Source organism: Mobula birostris, chromosome 6, assembly GCF_030028105.1.
Source record: "Mobula birostris isolate sMobBir1 chromosome 6, sMobBir1.hap1, whole genome shotgun sequence".
NCBI classification, from domain to species: domain Eukaryota; kingdom Metazoa; phylum Chordata; class Chondrichthyes; order Myliobatiformes; family Myliobatidae; genus Mobula; species Mobula birostris.
In genome coordinates, this window is record NC_092375.1 from 24,956,372 (window position 1) to 24,980,816 (window position 24,445).

A 24,445-nucleotide genomic window follows, 5' to 3' on the forward strand; every position below is an offset into this window, starting at 1 on the left:
CTTTTTAAAATGTATTTTCTATAATTGCAAGACCCTACTGAATACTAAGAACCATCCCATGAGTTGCTTTTCTTGCGATTGCAAGATCCTGCTGGGCATTATTAATGTGGAATGCTACAAGTCCGATTCACTGATATATTGGCGGACGGCTGGGGCAGACGGCAGGGGAGGTGTGTGGCATCGGTCGAAGGAAGAACTAGTCCTCAAGCCTCAGTGTCACCTGCTTACAGCCAGGAAAGAGGCATTGGAGTCAGGGCACTCCACTGGAGGTGGTGTGGCAGCATCCAATCAGGAGTCACTGTTGCCCAGCAAAGTTCGCTCATCAGACAACAGGCTGTATTGAGTTTGATTTCAGATTTCTGCAACACTCATAGGGTTTTGGACTATATATTTTTGTCTGACTGTATTTTATTTGAATCTTATATGTGCTATATGTGCCTTGTCCTGTGTGTGACTGTTGGTACTGTGTTTTGTACCTTGGCCCCAGAGTAATGCTGTTTCATTTGGCTGTATTCATAGGTATTCATGTATGGTTGAATGACAATTAAACTTAAACTTGAATTTATATTGGCCACATTCTAGACTTGTAGGAGTGCAGAAAATATTGATTTTGGAATCAAAGTATTTTATTTATGATTGCAGATCTTGAAATCTTTACCCAAATACACTGCCAACCTTTTAACTTCTGAAAAATTGAAGATTGTGATTAAATCACTTCAAGAAGGAAGTGTGAATGTGGAGTTTCAAGTGGTCCTTGATGAAGACCTGGCGACAAATATTTCCAAAATTGTCTCGGAACTTGTGGCTTCGTTAGAGGATGACACAGATTTTATTTTTGACCCTGACAGCACAGGGATTTCAGGTAATTGAAAAGCAGAAAATAGCAAATGTTGGTAATCAGAAAGAAACAGAAAATAGTCAGTGTGTCAGACAGCATCTGTGGTGAGATAACATTTCATTAAACTGTGAGGATGAGGTGCCAAATTGGGACACAGAATCTTAACCTGATGCCTGTTTGGTGTCAATTACCTGTGCCTAGAACTGAATCACTACCTCTCCATTCCATTTGTAGCTTCATTAATTCATCTTCCTGTACGTGAAACAACTTTTATTATTGTAGGTGAGTCATTTATATGATGGACCAATCAAATGCTGCATTTTGTTTTGTGTGATTGGACTACTCAAAGCAAGATCCAGCTTGCCTCCACAGCATTCACTGCAACAGAAAGGAAAGAAATTTTTTTGTTTTTTTTATATCCCACATTTTATATTGTGAAATTAGGACATCCCTCAGGATGTTGCAGTCAATTAAGTACTTTTGATATGCATGCCTTCTTGTAGTTCAGGAAACAAGGGGAAAATTGTGCAGTAGTTAGTCTTGTGATGAGCAAATTGACAATATGCTTTCATGACATATTAATCTGGGATATGGCAGTGGGAACACTGACAATACCCTGGTTACTATGTTAATTATAAACAAATCTGTTATTAAGTTTACAAACAAAATATCAACTGAAATGAATGCACAAGTGAAATTATTGGCAGAGATCCTGTCTAGTGACCTGAGTAGATGGAACATAGGACAGTGTAGCACTGTACAGGGCCTTTGGCCCACAGTGTAGTGCTGACCTTCTAAACTAGTCCAAGATCTTTCTAACTGTTCCCTCCCAAAGAGCCCTCCACTTTTCTTTTATCCATGAGCCTATGTAAGAGTATCTTAAATGTCGTAATGTATCTGCCTCTACCACCATTCCTGGCAGCACATTCCATGGACCGACCACTCTCTGTGTAAATAAAAAACTAGCTCTAACATCCTCCACCTATACTTTATGCCATCTTATATTAGAAACATCTGCCCTGGGATAAAGTCACTGCCTATCCACGCCTCTTATCAACTTATATGCCTCTATCAAGTCACCTCTCATCCTCCTTCGCTCCAAAGAGAAAAGCCCTAGCTCACTCAACCTATCCTCATAAGGCAATCTCTCTGTTCCAGGCAGTGTCCTAGTGAATCTCCTCTGCATCCTCTTTAAAGTTGTAATGGGATGACTGGAACTGAACACAACACTCCAAGTGTGGTCTATCCAGGGTTATAGAGAGCTGCAGCATTACATCATGTCTCTTGAACTCAATCTCCCAACTAATGAAGAAATTACATACCATAAGACCATAAATTATAGGAGCAGAATTAGGCCATTTGGTCTATTGAGTCTGCTGTGCCATTTCATCATGGTTGATCCAACATTCCCCTCAGCCCCAATCTGCTGCCTTCTCCCTGTATCCCTTCCTGCCCCAATCAATCAATAATCTATCAACCTCTGCCTTAAATATACAAAAGGACTTGATCTGCACAGCTGCCTGTGGCAAAGAATTCCACAGATTCACCACTCTTCGGCTAAAGAAGTTCCCCCTCATCTCTGTTCTAAAAGGGCATCCCTCTAATCGGAGGTTGTGTTCTCTGGTCTTAGACTTTCCTACCATAGGACACATCTTCTCCACATCCACTCTATCAACTCTTTCACATTTCATTAGGTTTTAATGGGGTCACCCCTCATTCTTCTGAATTCTAGTGAATATAGGCCTAGAGCCATCAAATGCTCTTCATATGACAAGACGTTCAAATCTGGAATCATTTTTGTGCAACTTCTTTGAACCTTCTCCAGCTTCAGTACATTTTTTCTAAGATAAGAGGCCCAAAACCATTCACAATACACCAGTGCTTTATAAAGTCTCAACGTTACAGCTTTGCTTTTATATTCTAGTCCTCTTGAAATGAATGCTAACATTGCATTTGCCTTCTTCACTACAGACTCAGCCTTTAGGGAATCCTGCACAAGGACTCCCAAGGCCTTTTGCCCCTCAATTTTTTGAACTATTTAGAAACTAGTTAACCCTTTGATTTCTTCTGCCACAGTGCATAACCATACACTTCCCAGCACAATATTGCATCAGCCATTTTTTTTCCCATTCTCCTAATCTGTCTAAGTCCTTCTGTAGCCCCTCTACTTCCTCAAATCTATCTGTCCTTCCACCTATCTTCCTATCTTCTGCAACTTTGCAACAAAGCCATCAATTCCATCATCTAAATCATTGACATTTAACGTAAAAAGAATCAGTCGCAACACAGAACCCTGTAGAACACCACTAATCACTGGCAGCCAACCAGGAAAGGATCCCTTTATTCCCACTGTTTGCCTTCTGCCAATCAGAAACTGCTTTATCCATGCCAGAATCTTTCCTGTAATTCCATGGGTTCATAGCTTGTTAAGCAGCCTCATGCATGGTGCCTTGTCAAAGGCCTTCTGAAAATCCAAGTATACAACATCAACCAAATCTCCTGTGTCCATCCTCTTTGTTATCTCTTCAAAGAATTCGAACAGATTTGTCAGGCAAGATTTTCCCTTGAGGAAACCATGCTGACTACAGCTTATTTTATCACGTACCTCCAGGTACCCCCAAACAACATCCTTAACAATCAACTCCAAAATCTCTCCAACCACATACCATACAAAATATTTACAGTCGTAAAGAGATAATAGAAAACAATCCAAATGATCTCAGTTGCTGATCTTATCACTGAATCTCTGGCTGGGAAACTAGTTTTCCAGCCAGTAGTGATTCTCATTTGATTTCTATGATTTTTTTTGGTTTTCCAGGAATGAAAACCGTTCCCTCTGTGACAATCCAGACAGCTGAAGTGCTTCTTTGAAGGCATTTTGGCCTAGGATTTGGAATACATATACAAAATGCTGGAAGAGATTAGCAGGTCAGGCAAGGTCCATGAAAATGAACAAACTTTTGATGTTTCAGGCCAAGATCCTTCTTCAGGACTGGAAAGGATGGGGAAAGATGCCAGAATAAGAAGGTGGGGGGAGGGGAGGAAGGATAGCTAGAAGGTGAAGCCTGGTGGGTAGGAAAGGTTATAAAAAAAGGACTGAAGTTGAAGGAATCTGAGAGGAGAGGAGAATGGACCATAGGAGAAAGGGGCATGAAGGCAAGATGATAGGCTGGTAGAGAAGAGGTAAGAGGCCAGACTGGGGAATAGAAGAAGAGGGAAGGGGGGGGAAGGATTTTTTTTTACTGGAAGGAGAAATCGATATGCATGTCATCAGGTTGGTGGCTACCAGATGAAGGTACAGATCCTCAAAACTGAGAGTGGCCACATCGTGACACATGAGGAGGCTATTGACCACCATGTGGAACAGGAATGGGAAACCTTATTAAATGTTGGGCCTCTGGGAAGTTCCACTTTTGGTGGCTGTAGCGGAGCAACCACCCAATTTACAATGGATCCTACCTATAGAGGAGGCCATATCGCAAACATTGGACACAACAGCCAACTTCAACAGATTTGCAGGTGAAATGGTGCCTCACCTGAAAGGACTGTTTGGGGCTCTGAATGGAAGTGAGGGAGGAGGTGGCTGCTTGTAGGGAAGTGCTGGTAGGGATAACTGGACAAGGGAATCCCGGAGGGAGTGATCCCTGTGGAGAGTGAGGAGATAAAGATGTGTTTGGTGATGTGTATGGAGATGGTGGAGAACAATGTGTTGGGTGTGGAGGCTCATGTGGTGGTAGGTAAGGACAAGAGAACTCTATCACTGTTAAGGCAGCAAGAAGATGGGGTCAGTGAAGAAGTCTTGGAAATGGAGGAGATGCAGGAGAAAGCAGCATCAATGGTGGAGAAAGGGAAAACCTGTTCTCTGATGTCCTGGAATTGATTTAGAAACCATTTTGCTCCCTTGATAGGGAAATAACCTCACAAATCGATCTTAACCCATAGGTCAATTTAAGTGTAAGGGGTTTCTTCTTTTATGTTACTGCGTAGGCTAATTAAAATGGCTTCTTTGTTATGTTATAATTAAAATGGCTTCTTTGTTCTGTTAACTGCTGAGAAAGTTCTCCCGCTAGCAGTTTGTTTGGGTTATATTATTGATAAGAGAGCGAACAAACCAATTGGGATAGATGTTATTCCTTCTAGTGTGTCTGTAAGCTATTGTGATGCGCGGGTTTTTAGGGAGAAGGCGCGATGGAGAGAGGGAGAATGGGCAAGATGCTGTGAGCCGGCTAACAGGGTCGGACCCCGAGCAGGAATCCGCGGTCCAGGGTCTTCGGTGAGGAGAGGAGACAGAGACAGACTCGTGTGGAGCGTCTGGTCGACCACCGTGGTTGGTCCCAGGCGGCAGGTCGAGGTGGTCAGAGGGGATCGAATGGTGAAGAGAGGATCATTACTAGAGCTCCAACTGTTGTGCATGAAGAGATTGAACTTTGATAAGTGTGGCGCCTTTTATTTTCCTTTTATATTTTATCTCTATTAATTATATAGTTCCAGTAATATCTATAAACTGAAATTCATTTAATCGTATATGGTCTGTTATTTGGCGGGGTGGGGTACATCACACAGCATCCACACAAACTTAATTACCCAGTTTGGCGGGGCCGAGGGCTGTTTCCCTAGACGACAGTGAGTTGAGCGACCCTGAGGCTTGCCGTGGGGCTACATAGGGATCTATCCACAGAGGTATGAATTTCCCTCAGATTAAGCTTGATTTCAGTACAATCTATGTAATTCCACTGTATTTCCACCATTGTTGTGACTAGAGATTTATTTCTATAACTTTATAGGTGTAAGAGCACAATTGGTAATCATTTTCCTTTTGCCTTCTTTTTAACATAGATTACAATGAATGTGCCTCACTGGAAGACAACGACTGTTCATTCAATGCCAAGTGTATCAACACAGAGGGGTCCTACACTTGCAGTTGCTCTGATGGTTTTGTGGATGCCAACCCTGCTCACCCTGGTAGAATCTGTGGAGGTAAATCTTTTAATCCAGAAACAGTGAGATTCTCTAACTTCTAAATGGCCATTTCATTTTGTTTATAATTGCAGGCAGACTACACTTTGACCACTACACAGAAGTCCATTGATGTAACAACATGATGCCACATCCCACATGATAGTTGATGCATAATTTATGTGATTAAGTCATCACCATCACCGTCATCATCAAGTGCCATGCATGTCGTATCATGTAGATGATCATAGTCTTATGACCATGATTGCACTTGGCAATTTTTTTCCATTGCCTTCATCTGGGTGATATCCTCACAAGACCGGTGACCCCAGCCATTAGCAAACCTTTTCAGAGACAGTCTGCCTGGCATCAGTGGCATAACCAGGACCTGTGATGTGAACCAACTGCTCATATGACCGACCTGAACACGCTCCTTTGTCTTCATGTGAACCTGATTGGGGGGTGGGGAGCTGAGCAGGTGTTACACCTTCCCTTAGTGATTAATTAAATCAGCAATTAAATGCTTGTATTGGAAATGTCATCCATGAAGCTCAAATATCGGCATTGAATATCCATCAGGTTTAATAACTTTCAGGAAATCCGTCTGATACATTTATGAGATGTTCCCTGGATTAGAGGGCCTGTTTTATTGGGAGAGGTTGGCCATACTGTATCTTCATTCCCGGGAGCATAGGGGATTAAGGGGAGACCTCAAAGAAGTTAATAAAAACATATGGCTTTCAGTTTTATTTTAATTTCCCTGCTATTGATCACCACTTTCAACTGAAGTTGACTACTTTACTCAGCTGTGAGAGGGGAAATTGTTCATCAGTTTCTGCCTTGTGAATTATTTTAAAGATTAATATTCTTTTCAGTGCCTGAGCATCATTGGCAAGAGCAGCTTTTATTTTCCATCCCTGAATGTCCCTGAAAGAAATGGGTGGGGAGCTGTACTCACAGTGCTCTTGAGCAGAGCGTTACAAGACTTTAGTTCATGAAAGGATAGCAGTTGTAAGTCATTGGTGAGGCCACATTTGGAGTATTGTTTAGAGTTCAGGTCACTCTGTTTTAGAAAAGGTATTGTCAACTAGAGAGGATGCGGAATAGATTTATGAGGATGTCGCCCGGACTAGAGAGCCTGAGTTAAAGGGAGAAATTGGCCACGCTGGATCTTCATTCCCTGGAGCACAGGAGAATGAAGGGTGACCTCACTGAAGTTTATGAAACCACATAGAGTATGGATAAGATGGATGGTCATCATCTTTTCCCCTAGAGTTTAGAAGTCCATCTCTCTAGAATGTAGATGCAAGAGAACAGGGGAGAGATGTAAAAGAGACAAGAGAAGTGAATTCTTTGCACAGAGGATGGTGTGTACCCGGAAGAAGCCAAGGTGGATACATTTGCAACATTTAAGAGGCAATTGGATAGGTAGTTGGAAGAGAGGTGCTTGGAGGGTAATGGAATGAAAGGGGCAGCTGGAACTAGCAGAGAAGATGCTGTGGTTGGCATGACCAGATGTCCAAAGGGCCTGTTTCCAGCTTGTATTATTCCATGATTTCTAGGCCGTACCATGTAACAGAGTAGGAGGAAGCTGCCAATACTAGTGTTTTTCAGTGCTGCTGCCATAGCTTTTGGTGATAGAAGTCACCATTTGGAAGATGGTGCAGGGAGAATGGGGTTGAGAGAGGAATGGTTCAACCATGTTGAAATGATGGAGCAGATTTGATGGGCCGAATAGCCTAATTTTGCTCCTATGTCTTATGGTGTTATGGGTAGTATGGGTGACCAAAATCAGTGCAGGGTGACTGTGATGTGTTGACGGTGAAGGGAATGAGTATGGAAATGCCTAGGGTGCTGGAGGGAGGAGGGGTGGCAATCAGGCAAGCTACTTTGCCTTGGATGGTGGCAAGATTCTCGAGTGTTGTCGGCCTGCACACATCCTGGCATTTGGAGGTTATTCAGTCTGGCTCCTGACTTCTGGCTCATGTAAATGCTATAGGATGTTGGGAAGTGATTTAGTCAGTATCGAACACCCTGCCTTTGTCCTGTTCTCACAGCCACAGTATTAATGTGGCTGGTGCAATCGAGTTCTTGATGAATGGTAACCTTCAGGACATTGGTCAGTGATGTTAGTATCATGAAATATCAAAGGCAGATGATTAGGTTCTCTCTAATTTGAGATGATCCTATTTGATACTTTTGTGTTACAATATGTTCCATCTTTGAACTCATCTGCAGCGCCATTAAGGTCGCTTTTTAAATACTAGATTAATTTTTAGATCTCTGTGGTTTAGATATCCTCGGATCATGGTTGTTAAAATCTGTCCAGTTTATATAGACCTTTCCAATGCCACTAACACTGGTCTCTGGCGTAAGGGTATATATTTCATCCAATCAAGTTTAATAGACTAGTTCAGAGCAATCCATACCATTAATTTGCCTGCAAGTTATTCTTAATAACTTCCTTCCTCCCTTGGTGGAAGTTATTGAACCCAGATGGACTTTTAATGGGACTGCATTACGCACCAAAACATTAAGGCTAATTCTCACCGTTTAATTAATATACTAACAAAAATGCTGGAATGTGAAAGGAAATCTATGTGGTCACAGGGAGATCAGGAAAACTCCACAACAACAGCATCCAAACTTGGGATCGATGCCAGTGCCTTGGCCAATGAAGGCAAGCATGTTGCCCACCTTATTCACCGACCTTATTTAGAAGGAACAATGTACTTGATCTCCAAGGCCTCTTTGTGCAGCACTCCCAGGGCCCTGCCATTCACTGTGCCCAGATGAGACAATGGGAGAGAATATACAAAGCTTTGACACACTTTGCTGCTGGCTTGAATTGTGTGGGAAATCCAACACATTTCTCATCATGGTTCTGGCCCACAAGCAGTTCACCCAATAGGCTCCTACCATCTTAAAAATGTCTTATAAAACTTGTGATTTTTATAATTCTGATATTTAACACATTCCTAGTTCCACCAGTGGTCTCCAAGCTGCAGATCTCTACAGTCTACACTCTGGAAATATTTCCCTAAAATTCCCTGCATCTCCTTCTCTGTCTTGTACCAGGTCCTTTTAACTTCAGAATCAGAATCAGTTTTATTATCACTGGCATGTGATGTGAAATTTGTTAATTTAGCAGCAGCAGTTCAGTGCAATTTGTAATATAGAAAAAAAATAATAATGATAAATAAACAAGTAAATCAATTAGGGTATACGTATATTGAATAGACTTTTAAAAAGTGCAAAAAACAGAAATACTGTATATTAAAAAAGTGAGGTAATGTCCAAGGATTCAATGTCCATTTAGGAATCAGATGGCGGAGGGGAAGAAGCTGTTCCTGAATCGCTGAGTGTGTGCCTTCAGGCTTCTGTATCTTCTACCTGTATCTCCTACCAGTGAGAAAAGGGCATGCCCTGGGTACTGGAGATCCTTAATAATGGATGCTGCCTTTCTGAAACACAGCTCCCTGAAGATGTCCTGGGTCCTTTGTAGGCTAGTACACAAGATGGAGCTGACTAGATTTACAACTTTCTGCAGCTTCTTTCAGTCCTGTGCAGTAGCTTCCTCTCCCCAATACCAGACAGTGATGCAGCCTGTCAGAATACTCTCCATAGAAGTTTTTGAGTGTATTTGTTGACATGCCAAATCTCTTCAAACTCCTAATAAAGTATAGCCACTGTCTTGCCTTCTTTATAATTACATCCATATGTTGGGACCAGGTTAGATCCTCAGAGATCTTGACACCCAGGAACTTAAAACTGCTCACTCTCTCCACTTCTGATCCCTCTATGAGGATTGGTATGTGTTCCTTCGTCTTACCCTTCACGAAGTCCACAATCCCAAAATATATCGCTTTGCAGTTGTCTGCCATTCCCTTGTCCTCCTTTGTGGTAGTAATCCTAGACAAGCTTCAGTGTCCACTACACGTCTGATACTGGTGTCATTTGCAAACTCATTCTTATCCAAATTATTAATATATATAAAATAAGCAAAGGATCCATCACCATCTCCGTGGTACACCACCAGGCCTTTGAAGATTGCCAACCTATTTCCATACAACATAACCAGGCTTGAAGTTGACGTGATATCTGTGTAAATACTTCTGCTAGGCATCTTTAATTTTCTATGTCCCCTTCCAACGTTCAACCTAGAACCCATGGTGGCCAGCCCTGTCACTACTGTAGCAGCTGCTGAATCAATCATGGTAAACTGTAACCTCCATGAGATCTCTGTCATAATGGAGCGATCATTTCTGGAAGCAAGGCACATACCAGTTTCGTCACTCTACCTGGGCAACACGCACTGCAATGGCAGCTTTGGAAACTTGACCCACGTTGTCCTGAAGGTCGGATGGACTGAGTGTGGAACTCAAATTTCAAATGTAAGTGCTAAAGACAGTTTTCCCTTGGTATTTGCTGAAAATCAGACCTTATATGTCAACAAGAGCTAAGGAACTGATTTAAGTGGCAAAGTAATATCCCTTGCTGGTGGTTCTTGATGAAAGTCTTTTGACAAGGTCTATTTATCTCTGTAACTGAAAATTTTGTTATTGATGACCTGAGATCCAAGTAAATAAAACAAAAGGATCAGGCATGATTGAATGGCGGAGCAGACACAATGGGCCAAATGGCCTAATTCTTATGGTCTAAATATTGAATCATTTTTTAAGCCATAAATACTGCTTAGAAAACCTTTTGGCCCTAAGATATCAAATTGAGAATTTCCCCTTTTTGAAATATCCGTTATTATTAGCAAAATTCAAGAAAATGTTGTGACATCCCACTCTACAAGTATCAAACCAGATTGAAGAATTCTCAGACCGATAATAGGAAGGAAAAGTAGATTTAAACTTATTTTCAAAATCTTTTGATAGAGTATTAACTGAAGATAAAACATACATTCAATCTAAATAGAAAGTGAAGTATCAAAAGCAAACATTTAAAACATAATTCCCTTGATTTTGGAATATTCCATTTTCTGAAATTACAAACAACATGCATTAAAGTACATTTTGTTTGGGCTATAAAGTTTTCTAAGCAGTGCTTATGCTTTAGAACACTTGCATAATCATTTGGATCTCTATGGAATTGCAAACACGATTTTCAAAGAATTTAGCTGCAGGTTTAATTGATAATTGAATTCATGTCTGATAATGTTGACATTGCAATGAATGATTCACAGGAGCAGCTTGGGAATTTGACGTTAAACTGAGTTTGCACAGAAGTCTAGTAGTCACTACCAGTTTCACAAAGTAATCTCTACATTGACAAATATTTTTCTGCCATCCTAGCGAACATCCTCACATCAGCCACTACTGTTTACTTCAGTCCAGCATCCACTCACAATACTGTACATGGAAACTTAGGTCATTAGAAAAGGTCAGGAAAAATCATTGTGGACACTACGCACCATGCAAACTGCCTTATCCAAAAACTCCCTTCTGGAAAGCACTGTAGCACTATTAAAACAAAAACTTAATGACAGCTTAAAAATCTGATCAACCTTCCCCCCAACCCCACTCTATTCTATCTATTACCCCTGTGACTACACTGCATTGTAGACATTTAAGTCACTTTTATAATGCTGTTTACATTTTAAATACATGCTGGTGTTTATTTATTCATGCATACTTTATTCCATATCTGTCCTTTAACCTCAAACTTTATTGACTATTTTATGTATAATTATTTTGATGTGATTCTTTATAATTGTTGAATATTGTTATTTCTGTCGCATGTTGTGCCAACATACTGTAACAATTCCTAACACGAGAATGCATCTGGTGAATAAAGTTGATCCTTGATTATGATCTAAAATTCATAATCAGGCTTACAGCCTCCACTTGAGCAGAAGGCATCAATGGTAGTCACTGGTCAAGGAACCAAAAGGAGATTCAAAGGTTCAACTTCTCTTTGACATCTGCTAATGTTAATTTTCCATAGATTCAGATATGGGCAGAGCTAAAAATCTTCATTCAGAACAGATGAGACAATGGGAGAGAATAAGACCAAACGTAGTCAAATCACAAACAAGAGAAAATATACAGATGCTGGAAATCCAAGCAACACAAACAAAATGCTGGAGGAACTCAGTGTGCCAGGCAGCATCTAAGGAAAAAACGTACAGTCGACATTTTGGGCCGAGACCCTTCAGCAGGACTGGAGAAAAAAAATGGAGTAGATTTAAAAGTTGGGGGCGGGAAAGAGAGAAGTACAAGGTGATGGGTGAAACCTGGAGGGGGAGGGATGAAATAAAGAGCTAGGAAGTTGATTGGTGAAAGAGATACAGAGCTGGAGAAGGGGGAGTCTGATAGAAGAGGACAGAAGGCCGTGGAAAAAAGAAAAGGGGGGAGGAGCACCAGGGGGAGGCGATGGGCAGGCAAGGAGATAAGGTGAGAGAGGAAAAAGGGGATGGGGAATGGTGAAGGAAAGGGGCATGGGGGCCATTACTAGGAGTTTGAGAACTCGATGTTCATGCCATCAGGTTGGAGGCTATCCAGACGGAATATAAGGTGTTGCTCCTCCAACCTGAGTGCGGCCTCATCGTGTCAGTAGAGGAGGCCATGGATTGACATATCAGAACGGGTATGGAAAGTGGAATTAAAATGGGTGACCACTGGGAGATCCCGTTTGTTCTGGCGGATGGAGCGTAGCTGCTCAGCAAAATAGTCTCCCAATCTACGTCGGGTCTCTCCGATATACAGCAGGCAACACTGGGAGCACTGGACACAGTACATGATCCCAACTGATTCACAGGTGAAGGATCACCTCACTTGGAAGGACTATTTGGGACCCTGAATGGTAGTGAGGGTGGAGGTGTAGGGGCAGGTGTAGCCCTTCATCCGCGCGCAAAGAAAAGTGCCAGCAGAGAGATCAGTGGGGAGGGACGAAAGGACAACAGAGTCGCATAGGGAGCGATCCCTGCAGAAAGCAGTAAGCGGGGAGGGGGGAAAGATGTGCTTGGTGGTGAGACCCCGTTGGAGATGGCGGAAGTCGTAGAGAGATATGTGCTGGATGCGGAGGTTGGTGGGATAGTAGGTGAGGACAAGAGGAACCCTATCCCTGGTAGGGTGACCGGAGGATGGGATAAGAGCAGATGTGCATGAAATGGAAGAGATGCAGTTGAGTGCAGCCTTAATGATAGAGGAAAGGAAGCCCCTTTCTTTGACAAGGGAAGACATCTCCTTCATTCTAAAATGAAAAGCCTCATCCTGAGAGCAGATGCAGTGGAGACAGAGAAATTGAGAGAAGGTGGTGGTGCTTTTACAAGTAACAGGGTGGAAAGAGGTATAGTCCAGGTTGCTATGAGAGTCCATGGGTTTATAACAGACATCAGTAGATAAGCTGTCTCCAGAGACAGTGACAGTGAGATTGAGAAAGGGGAGGGTTGGAAATGGACCAGGTAAATTTGAGGGTAGGGTGGAAGTTGGAGGCAAAGTTGATGAAGTCAATGAGTTCCGCATGGGTGCAGGAAGCAGCACCAATGGAGTCGTCGATGTAGCATAGGGAAAGTAGGGGACAGACATTAGAGTAGGCTTGGAACATAGACTGTTCCACGTAGCCGACAAACAGGCATAGCTGGCCCCATGTGAGAGCCCACGGCTACATCTTTCCTTTTGAAGGAAGTGGGAGGAGACAAAAGAGAAACTATTGAGAGTGAGGACAAGTTCAGCTAGGCGGAGGAAAGTGGTGGTGGAGGGGAACTGGTTGGGTCTGGTGTCCAGAAAGAAACGGAGAGCTTTGAGGCCTTCCTGGTGGGGATGGGGGGTGGGTGGGGAGGTATAGGGACTGGACATCCACAGTGAAAATAAGATGACGGAGGCCAGGGAACTTAATCATTGTAAAGATCCAGAGCATGTGAAGTGTCATGGATATAGGTAGGAACAGACTGAACCGCGGGTATAAAACGGAGTTGAGGTCTGCAGATATGAGTTCAGCGGGGTAGGAACAACCTGAAACAATGGGTCTATCTGGACAAGCGGGTTTGTGGATCTTGGGTATGAGGTAGAAACTGGAGGTGCGAAGTGCGGGACCAATGAGTTTGGTGGCAGCGGATGGGAGATCCCCAGAGCTAATTAGGTCAGTGATGGTGTAGGAGGCAATGGCCTGGTGATCCTTAGTGGGGTCCTGTTCAAGAAGTAAGTAAGAGGAGGTGTCTGACAGTTGCTGATGGGCCTCAGCAAGGTAGAGGTCAGTCCACCAGGCTACCACAGCACCCTCTTTAACTGTGGGACTAAGCGTAGGATCACATTGTTGCTGGTTTGGAATGTGTGTGAAATTCAACAAGATTCTTATCATTGTTCTGGTCTCCAAGCAGTTCAGCTAACGGGCTATAAAACCTGTGATTTCTATAATTCTGGTATTTAGCACATTCCTAGTTCCACCACCAATATCCATGCTGCAGATCTTTAGCGTCTACATGCCAGAATCCATTCCCCTAAAATTCCCTGCTCCTTGGATTATATCATGTCCTTTTGATTCAACCATTGAACATCTGTTCCACTTATAAAAGTTGGTATCAAATTCCCTGTGACAATTCTCCCACTGTGCCTTTTGACATTTAATTTCCGCAAATGTGTTAAATGAAGTGATATTCTTTAATTTCTGGGAAACTGTTTGATCACTGTGCTTATTTATTCCAGAACGACACTCACACAGTGGTGAAAACGACACTACAGAACATTGTTTCACGTACAGTCTCTGCTGGTGATAATCTCGAGGTCCCTGTAAATTGCACATTTGACAATAGCCTCTTGCTTCCTGATGGCTATGCTCCAAATGGGTAAGGTGTCCTGTTTCAATCTGATTTGAGGGACTCGTGTTAAATTTAGGCTTGCTTATTGGCTTTAATTCCATGAAGCTTAGATGAAAAGACGACAACAGATCATAAATTGCCATAATATTATTCATCACGCACAAATGCTGGAGGAACTCAGCAGGTGAGGCAGTACCTAAGGAGAGGAGAAACAGTTAACGTTTTGGGCCCAGACCCTTCATCAAGACTAGAAGGAGAGAGGTCAGAAGCCAGAATAAAAAGGTAAGGGGAGGAGAGGAGTACAAACAGGCAGGTAAAAACTGTCATGTCTCCAATTAATAAAGATTTGCTTTATTTGTCACATGTGCAGTACTTTGAAACACAAAGGGAAATGCATTGTTTGTGTCAATGACATGGCTAACGGGCTTTTTACCTTTAGGAACCTCACTATATCAGCCACCAGCCCCCGTAAACTCCACCACTATCTGTTTTTTCATATTATCTGAGCACTGCCATTCATACACTAACTGAGATATCTGCTCATCCCAGGCCTCATATTCTTCTTCCCCATTGAGTGTGGGCTTGACTCCAGAGAATATTCTCCACCTATGATAACTGTGGCTCTCCGCAGGTGCATCTTGGCATTTATCAGCCAGTGATGTAATAGCCGAAACCAGCTCAGAACTTAACTCAACAGCTGCAGGGTCCACTAGACCTTTCACCTCAGACAACTCCTTTCCCCCAGTTCGCAGAAAAGAGAAGAACTTGTCTTTGAAGTCTTCACCCTCAGCTACATTCCCCCCTTCTCTAAAGATATGGACTGGCCATGGCCCCACCTGTCCAGGTGTCCCTATCCTATCAGGCAGCGTGACTTCAGTCACGTCACTGGTAGGCCGGATTAACACGACATCCTTTCTAGCTGATTGGTCAAAATGCCATTCAATCACTGTAAATATACATGTAAATGTGAGGGCTTCGTCTGTGATGGACTGGGCTGTATCCACCATTTTCTGGGACCAGGAAGACTGAGCCCTAACCCCCACCAGCCAGCTCATGGTCTCTGATAGGGCATGATGTCTCTGATAGTGTGAAACTAGGATGACCATGGGGATAAACTGTAAACAGGTTACTTGGGTGTGAATGAACAGCAACACTGAGAGAGTGGGCATCATCCAGGTATCAGAATGGAGCAACACACATCAAAGTTGCTGGTGAACGCAGCAGGCCAGGCAGCATCTCTAGGTACAGTCGACATTTCGGGCCGAGACCCTTCGTCAGGACGTACCTCTTCCTAGAGATGCTGCCTGGCCTGCTGTGTTCACCAGCAACCTTGATGTGTGTTGCTTGAATTTCCAACATCTGCAGAATTCCTCGTGTTTACCTTTTTAAAAACAGAATGGAGCTGTGAAATGTTCAACAGGTTAGGCCCAGCATGTCTTTCTCTCCCAGAAAGAAAACAAAAGAAAAAAGTGTGGAGGAGGGGTTGAGGTGAAAAAATTATCAACTAATATCACAGATGTATGATTGATTCAGACTGAAAAGTCAAATACCTGAAGTTTTACAATTCAAAATGGATTGAAAAGGCTGCTGCATTTCCAGATGGAAAATGAAATGTAGTTCCTGACCTGTTGGGCTTGTTCTCCTGCTCTACATTTTGTAACTCCCACATTCCTTTGTGTGCGTTCCCAATCTCTGTTATCACTCACTTGTTGATCACGTAACTGTTTATAGTTTATCTCCATGGTTAACATGTTTACACCCAGTCAGAGACATCCTCCTTCCCTGGAGCTCAGCAAGCTTCTTTTGTCTGCTTTCCAACTCTGTCAAAAGGCTCCCCTCCTGAGTTGCTGACTCTGTTCCTCTCCTCATAGGTGTGATCTGACCTGCTGAATATTTCCAGGATTAGCCGTTTTGGTTCATTTCTTTTTTCTTTGAGAGTTGGGATTATCTAGAAAATTCCCCAGAGCCATTGTGCCGGTCCATTTGATTGCTTAACAACTTAATAAGTCATGTTGGAAGTGCTGTATTCCACAAACTTCATTTAAAGTCGTCACTTAGAGAGTGGTGAGAATGTGGAATGAACTGCTAGCAAATTCAATTTCAATATTAAAGAGAAATTTGGATAGGTAGATGGATGAGAGAGGCGTGGTGGTCTGGGTGCAGATTGTTGGGACTAGGCAGAATGATGGTTTGTCACAGACTAGATGGGCTGAAGGGCAGTGGTGTTCTATGAGTCTTTCACTAACGGTGTCAAGAGTCACAGTAATCCAAAATTTGACTCGGCACACAGCTTGTAACTTACAGTATTCTTTGCTCTGGCATCCCATCTAATCCAAACTAGCTGGACACACAGAAGAAGACATTACAACATGCCAGGACATTTGTGAATGATGTAGGCTACTTATTCCAACTGAGTTTACCTTTCAGCAAAACCCCCATCTCGACTGGTTTGTTAAAGTCATCTCCAGTTTTGCTTTTGCTGCTTTACCCATTAGAATTAAATAACTGGCTGCTAAGGTATAGAGTTTTAGGCCTGAAAACTGAATGTAATTGTGAATATTCAGCAGGCTGATTGCAGAAATTTAGGAGAAGGCACCGCATTAAATTTGTAAAGATCTGTGGTGATAATGGGTCTGCTGATCACAAAGCAGCAGGGAGATTCATTGATGAGTTTGCCAAGATAGTCGCCGATGAAAATCTAACACACCAAACAGTTGAATCAGTACATACGTGTGATGAACAAGTGTAAGACCGGTAGTGCATAAATTCAGAGTTGGAAATGATGGTGATCCCAATCTATTCTCATTATATATTCCAAAATCTGAAATCGGAAACACTTCTAGCCCCAAGCTTTTTGGATAAGAGGTACTCCACCTGTATTAGATGTTACTATGCTAGGACAAAGATACTGTCTATCTCCTCTTTCTATGCCTCTCATAATCTTGTAAACCTCTATCAGATCTGCCCCCAGCCCCTGCTGCTCCAGAGAAAACGACCCAGGTTTGTCCAGTCTCTCATTATAGTACATGCTTGTCATTATAGCAATGTGAACATTATGCTTATCGGTACTATCGACCTGTGGCTCTGACATCAATTGCTATGAAGTGCTTCGAGGGATTGGTTATGGCACACATCAACCACAGCCTACCGGTCAACCTCGACGCTGTGCAATTCGCCACTGGAGCAACAGGTCAATGGCAGATGCCATCTCTCTGGCCCTACGTTCCTCCTTTGAACACCTGGAGAATAAAGACACATACATAAGGCTCCTTTTCATTGACTACAGCTCTGCCTTTAATACCATCAATCCAAATAAACTGATTCCTAAGCCCCGGAACCTGGGCCTTAGCACTCAGATCTGCAGCTGGATCTTCAACTTCCTCACAGACAGGACCCAGGCTGTAAAAATAGGGGACAAGCTCTCCTCTACAATCACTCTGAGCACTGGTGCCCCACAAGGCTGTGTACCCAGCACCCTGCTGTACTCACTGTACACCCATGATTATGTAGCCAAGTTTCCATCGATCTCAATATATAAGTTTGCTGATGACACAACAATTTTAGGCCGTAACTCGGGTAATGATGGGTTGAGTACAGAGAGGAAATTAAGAACCAGGTGGCATGGTGCGAAGACAATAACCTATCCCTCAACGTCAGCAAGACGAAGGAATTTGTTGTTGACTTCAGAAGGAGTAGCAGACCGCACGGCCCAATTTACGTCGGTGGTGCGCAAGTGGAACAGGTCAAAAGCTTTAAGTTTCTCGGGGTCAATATCACAAATGATCTGATTTGGTCCAACCAAGCAGAGTCCACTGCCAAGAAGGCCCACCAGTGCTTTTACTTCCTGTGAAAACTAAAGAAACTTGGCCTGTCCCCTAAAGCCCTCACTAAATTTTATAGATGCACCGTAGAAAGCATTCTTCTAGGGTGCATCACAACCTGGTATGGAAGTTGTCCTGTCCAAGACTGGAAGAAGCTGCAGAAGATCGTGAACACGGCGCAGCACATCGCTCAAACCAATCTCCTGTCCTTGGACTCACTTTACACCGCACGCTGTCGGAGCAGTGCTGCCAGGATAATCAAGGACATGACCCACCCAGCCAACACACTTTTCATCCCTCTTCCCTCTGGGAGAAGGCTCAGGAGCTTGAAGACTCGTACGGCCAGATTTGGGAACAGCTTCTTTCCAACTGTGATAAGACTGCTGAACGGATCCTGACCTGGATCTGGGCCGTACCCTCCAAATATCCAGACCTGCCTCTCGGTTTTTTTGCACTACCTTACTTTCCATTTTTCTACTTTCTATTTATGATTTATAATTTAAATTTTTAATATTTACTATCGATTTGTAATCCAGGGAGTGGGAAGCACAGAATCAAATATCGCTGTGATGATTGTATGTTCTAGTATCAATTGTTTGGCGACAATAATGTATAAAGTATAAAGTACTCCTAGTTATTTGCATTTGGTCCATAATGACGCCATCTTCCTAATTGAAACACAGTGGTAGAAATACTCAACAGGTCATGCACTACGTGTAGAGTAAAATGGGAAATCACAAACCTAAGCTATTTACACAAGGTTTTTCTTTACACAAATTATGCCTGACCTCTTTTGCAGTCGTAAGTGTACAGGTAGTTGAGTAGAGGACACAGTCTTGTGGGGCATGAGTGTAGAGGATAATCATAGCGGAGGTGTTGCTACTAATCTTTATAGATTATGATCTATTGATCAGGAAATTAAGGATCAAGTTTCAAACGAGTTGTTGAGTGTCAGGTTTGGTGGTTTGGAATTGAGTTTGCTTGGAATTATGGCATTGAAGACAAAGCTACAGTCAATAAGTAGCTGCGATAGATCCTCAAAACAGCCAAAGTAGAACCTTATCATCTGTAGTAAGCACTTAGAATGTTTAAAAGACAATTAGATAGGTACATGGATAGAATATGTTATAGACCAAATACAGGTACTGTAACTGGTGCTCTCTCAGTTAGAGAACTCATTTGGCATGGATCAGTTGTGTTGAAGGGTCTGTTCTCCATATTGTCAAGTTCTCTGACTCTATGGCTCGATGTAATATCGATTGTATTTGTTCAATGGACTTCAAATTTCAAAGCGGTCTTTCATAAACTCCATGTTTAGCAATATCCAATCAGGTTGAACTTCCACCTTTTTGTATTTAATTCCATCCATTTATTATTGTAAGAATATCACTGAAGGCATCTGAAGGAAATGCTCCTAACTTAAGGCCAAGTTTGATTTGCGTCAATTTGACTTTACCTCCTTTACCTCGTGGTCCTTTTGAAATACAGCTGACTTCATACATTAATTTAGAACCAGAACACTTTTTAAAAAGTTCATATTCACTTGTAGACTCCTAACAATTTACTATCTGCTTCAAGGAGGATTAGCATGAGCCTGGAGGGAATTGGAAACTACACAGCCAGCATTGAAACCTTCAGTCAGAACCAAACATTATTGGAGAACCCTCTTCTAGATCCTGACGATGAAGTGTCCATACAAGTTTCGATTGATACATCAGACAACAGAGCCAAGTTGGTCCTCGCGGAGTGCTGGGCAACACTAAGCAACAACACAACTAGCGACTCTTTGCACAGTATTATCAAAAAAGGGTAAGAGACAGATGCCAAAAAGTGTACAGAGAGATGGATATTATTGGATGATATTGGCTGAGGTTTGGGATGGGAGATGGGGGAATGCTCAAATTATGCCAGGTAGCCTGTTTTGTATACTAATATGAAAGACCACATTAAACCAAAGGTTACCTTTTATCTATTAAATCAAGGTTTGAATTCATGTTCTGAAATGTAATTTATTTATTGTGTTCTGATCTAGTCATCTTCTTCTAGCTTGAAGGTAGTTACTCCTGCTTGGTGCAGGAAAGGTCCCTTGCAGTATTATTCAGATGGACAGGTGGACTGTTGGGCATTTTGCCCAACGGATAGTTTGTGAGTGTGTGTGTGGACTGTCAATATTCCTCCTTTGGGGGAAGACTTAAACTATGTCAGCAACACACATCAAAGTTGCTGGTGAACGCAGCAGGCCAGGCAGCATCTGTAGGAAGAGGTACAGTCGACATTTCAGGCCGAGACCCTTCGTCAGGACTAACTATGTCAGATCCCTTTTTTGACTAAATCATCCATCCAGGTTGTCTGTTCAGGGAACATCATCAATATAATGTTGATGGGAGGGAATATCTATTATTTTCCTTCTATGCAATGAGAGCAAATAGGATCATTTTATGGCCACAGTAATCAGTCCACTTGGCACATACCAGGTGGTGTAGATAAGACTTTTCTCATCCCTGTATGTCAAGGTGATTTATTCTTCAATGAAAAATAACAAGATGCAATTCCTCCTCTTCACCCTTGCAGAACTTATGAATTTGCTAAATAACTGAGGTCCAGGCCCAACACTGAGTCTTATTTAACAAATTTTAATTGCTTAATTCCAAACACATTCTCTTGCCTTTTCCCATTTCAGATGCCCAGTTCCAGGATCACAGATAAAAATGTCTGAAAATGGAAACTCCGCTAGTGCAAATTTTACTCTGAAAATATTTTCATTCATTAGCATGCCTTTTGTCTATATACACTGCCAGACTCATGTCTGCTTGGAAGCAAATGGATCTATTTGCCAGCTGGTAAGTCTAGTTCTTTGTTTCCTTGGGCCATTTCTTTGCATGGGATCACGTTCTGGAAATATCAAATTGCCTTTTACTTGCAGTTGAACAATATACACAATCTTGCCTCCAAGTTAGACTAGAATTAGTTGATGTTTGCTGCTCAGTTGCTATCGTAGACTGGGGCTTGATTGTTTTGAAACCACACCTGTCATTTGGACAATTTTGGCCCATTTGAGTCTTGGGTGGTACCGAATTTACTTCAGAGGACCAATAATGAGGTGGTTGCTGTCATTCCTCGTATTGACCCTGGACAAATCCTTCCCTCAGCAGCTGATTTTCTAGACTATAATCCACTCATCACTCCTTGAGGGGCCTTGGGTGTAAATTGGCAGCTGTATAAATGTGATAAGATTTCAAAAGTAAGTCAATGGCTCTGAACAGCCTTTGGATATAGAAGTTACTATCCAAAAGTGAGTTCTTCTCCACGTGAAAATCTTCATACTTGAGAGTGGCAGCAGAACAGTTAAATACATGGACGATTAATTCAGAGGTCTGGACTAAAGAAACTAAAGATATGAATTTAAATCCCACTGCATTCACAGAATTCAATTTAGATTATTTAAGTAGTCTGGGACTAACATAGCTAGTCTCACTAATGAGGAGCAGAGAAGAAAATTGAGATTTGACATGTCACTCTAACAAACTTCTACAGATGAATGTTGAAAGAATCCTGACTGGTTGCATCATGACTGGGCTTGGCAATTTGAATACATAAGAACATACGTGTAGTTGTACATATGCCAAAAAAAATTGACTTGGCAAGCAGCTTGCACTTTTAAATTCATACCTTTTCACTAATATTCTTCAAAGAAAGTGTTGGATTCTCCTCGCCATTTCCAACTCCAGACCCCAGAAGTGCTTGGAAATAAGAAAAGCTGCAGATTTAGCGGGGCTGTTGAAGTCAGCTTGGTGTGTTGCTGCAGTGCATTCTTCTTCTTCTTGCACCTAAGTTGAAATGTGAAGCATTAAACTAGTGAAATGGATGCCAATCATTGTCAAAGAATTTTGGCAGGGTAGTCTGTCCAACAAACCTCCAGAGGCTCTGAAGAAACACACTAATCCCACCCCTCTACCCTTTTCATAATATATTTCCAGTCAGAGTTGTAGGGGGCTTTGGGAGAAACCATAGCTAAGGCCATAGGTACCTGCTGTCCTTGTCCTTGTCCTTGTGCCTGATTGTTTGTTCATTTATTTATGTACGTTTGCAATTATTTTTATCAATGTATTTATTTATCTATCTAATCTTTTTAAAGATTAGATTAGATTAGATTATGAGGATATGCAGTCCTCTTTTATTGTCATTTAGAAATGCATGCATTAAGAAATGATACAATGTTCCTCCAGAATGATATCACAGAAACACAAGACAAACCAAGACTAAAAAAACTGACAAAAACCACATAATTATAACGTATAGTTTCAACAGTGCAGAGCAATACTGTAATTTGATAAGGAACAGACCATGGGCATGGTAAAAAAGTCTTAAAGTCTCTCGAAAGTCCCATCATCTCACGCAGACGGTAGAAGGAAGAGAAACTTTTTTCCTGCCACAAGCTTCCAGCTCCACAAACTTGCCAATGCAGCACCCTGGAAGCACCCGACCACAGCCGACTCTTGAGTCCGTCCGAAAACTTCGAGCCTCCAACCAGCCCTCTGACACCGAGCACCATCTCTGCTGAGCGCTTCAACCCCGGCCCCGGCAACAGGCAATAGGTAAAGCCGAGGATTTGGGGCCTTCCCCTCCGGAGATCCTCGATCTCACAGTAGCAATGGCAGCAAAGCAGGCATTTCAGAAGTTTCTCCAGATGTTCCTCTGTGCTTCTCACGTCCATCTCCATCAATTGGGATTGTGCACGGTACCTACTTAACAAATACGATATCATTTCGGAGCGGCCGAGCATGCTTCGTCGCGCAGCCATCTTCTCCTCCCCTCCCCTCCCCTTAGCTTTATTTGTCGAATGTACTTGGAAATATACAGTGAAATGCATCATTTGTCTCAAATCAAATCGGCAAGAGTTGTGCTGGGCAGCCTGCAAGTGTCAACTACACTTCCATCACCAACATAACATGCCCCACAATTCACTAAACCTAACCTGCACGTCTTTGGAATGTGGGAGGAAATCGGCACAGTCAAAGGAAACACATGGGCATGGGGAGAACGTACAAACTCCTTACAGACAGCGGTGGGATTTAATCTGTGTCGCTGGCACTGTATTAGTGCTATGCTAATGTGGATAGGATTATGCGTCTGGGAGGAGCTGTCAGAGTAGTCGTGGCAAATGGCCACAGTGTATTTGTGGATACTTTGACCATGGTACATCTGTGGTGGAGGGAATACTTACCCATTTATGCTACCTGTCCTAGATAGAGGTAAGCTCCCCAAATGGAGCTGAGCTGCTTCTCATTAATTTTATGTTTGTCTTTTTTAACCAGTCATGCAGCGACTCTCATTTGATCAAGGATGCTGAAGTTGTTGCAAAGAGGACTGTGTCACTCGGGCCCCTGTATCGCAGATACAGCAATGGTAAGTGATGGTGGATTTCCAAGGGTCAGAAGCTGTTTTGCCCAAAGCAAACATTCCAATGAAAGGCAGAACACAGTGCAGGACAATGATGACCTTTGCTGTCAGATCAAGTTAGATACTTAATGCTGCTAAAATAGTCCAAGGCATCTGCCGCCAATGCCAGTCAGAAAATGAGATGTACGTTGTTTGGCGTAATTGAGGGAGTATGTACTTCTTCAGTAGGATTCCATCTAACTCCATACAATTATATCAGGCTTGATGTGCAAGAGCTGCTGTCAAACATTATGCTGACATGACACAGCAATAATGTGCTTGGACTGGAACTGCAGGAGCTTCCATTGGAATTGGTTTATTGTTGTTATATGGGGAAAAAGAGGAAAAAGATTTGGAATTGTTGTTGTGTTAATGAAGTCACTAGAGAAAAGTTCTGGTGGAAATGAAGCATTTGACTAAACAAGGTACAGCAGGCATCATTTGGAGATGCTTTCGCTGGAGAGGTCTGCCTATGCCCAGCACTACACACATTTTACATGTTAAAGATCAGAGAAAAATCAGGACGTTCAAACAAATCCATATTTAAAATCTTCCCACTATCACACGCAAACCAAGTGTTGATTCCATGCTAGTCTTGTACCGTTGATATATACATCGCTGTAG

At 42.4% G+C, this 24,445-nt stretch overlaps 1 protein-coding gene across 3 annotated transcripts in view; it reads left to right on the forward strand.

The window, feature by feature from the left end:
* umodl1 (uromodulin-like 1) overlaps positions 1-24,445 on the forward strand; it is a 54,579-nt gene that overhangs the window by 28,113 nt on the left and 2,021 nt on the right. For all 3 annotated transcript variants that reach the window (XM_072260041.1, XM_072260043.1, XM_072260042.1), the window contains exons 9-15: positions 643-862; positions 5,675-5,815; positions 9,959-10,188; positions 14,449-14,588; positions 19,961-20,191; positions 21,063-21,222; positions 23,698-23,788. In XM_072260041.1, coding sequence (XP_072116142.1) covers positions 643-862; positions 5,675-5,815; positions 9,959-10,188; positions 14,449-14,588; positions 19,961-20,191; positions 21,063-21,222; positions 23,698-23,788 — 1,213 coding nt within the window. The remainder of the gene's footprint in view (positions 1-642; positions 863-5,674; positions 5,816-9,958; positions 10,189-14,448; positions 14,589-19,960; positions 20,192-21,062; positions 21,223-23,697; positions 23,789-24,445) is intronic.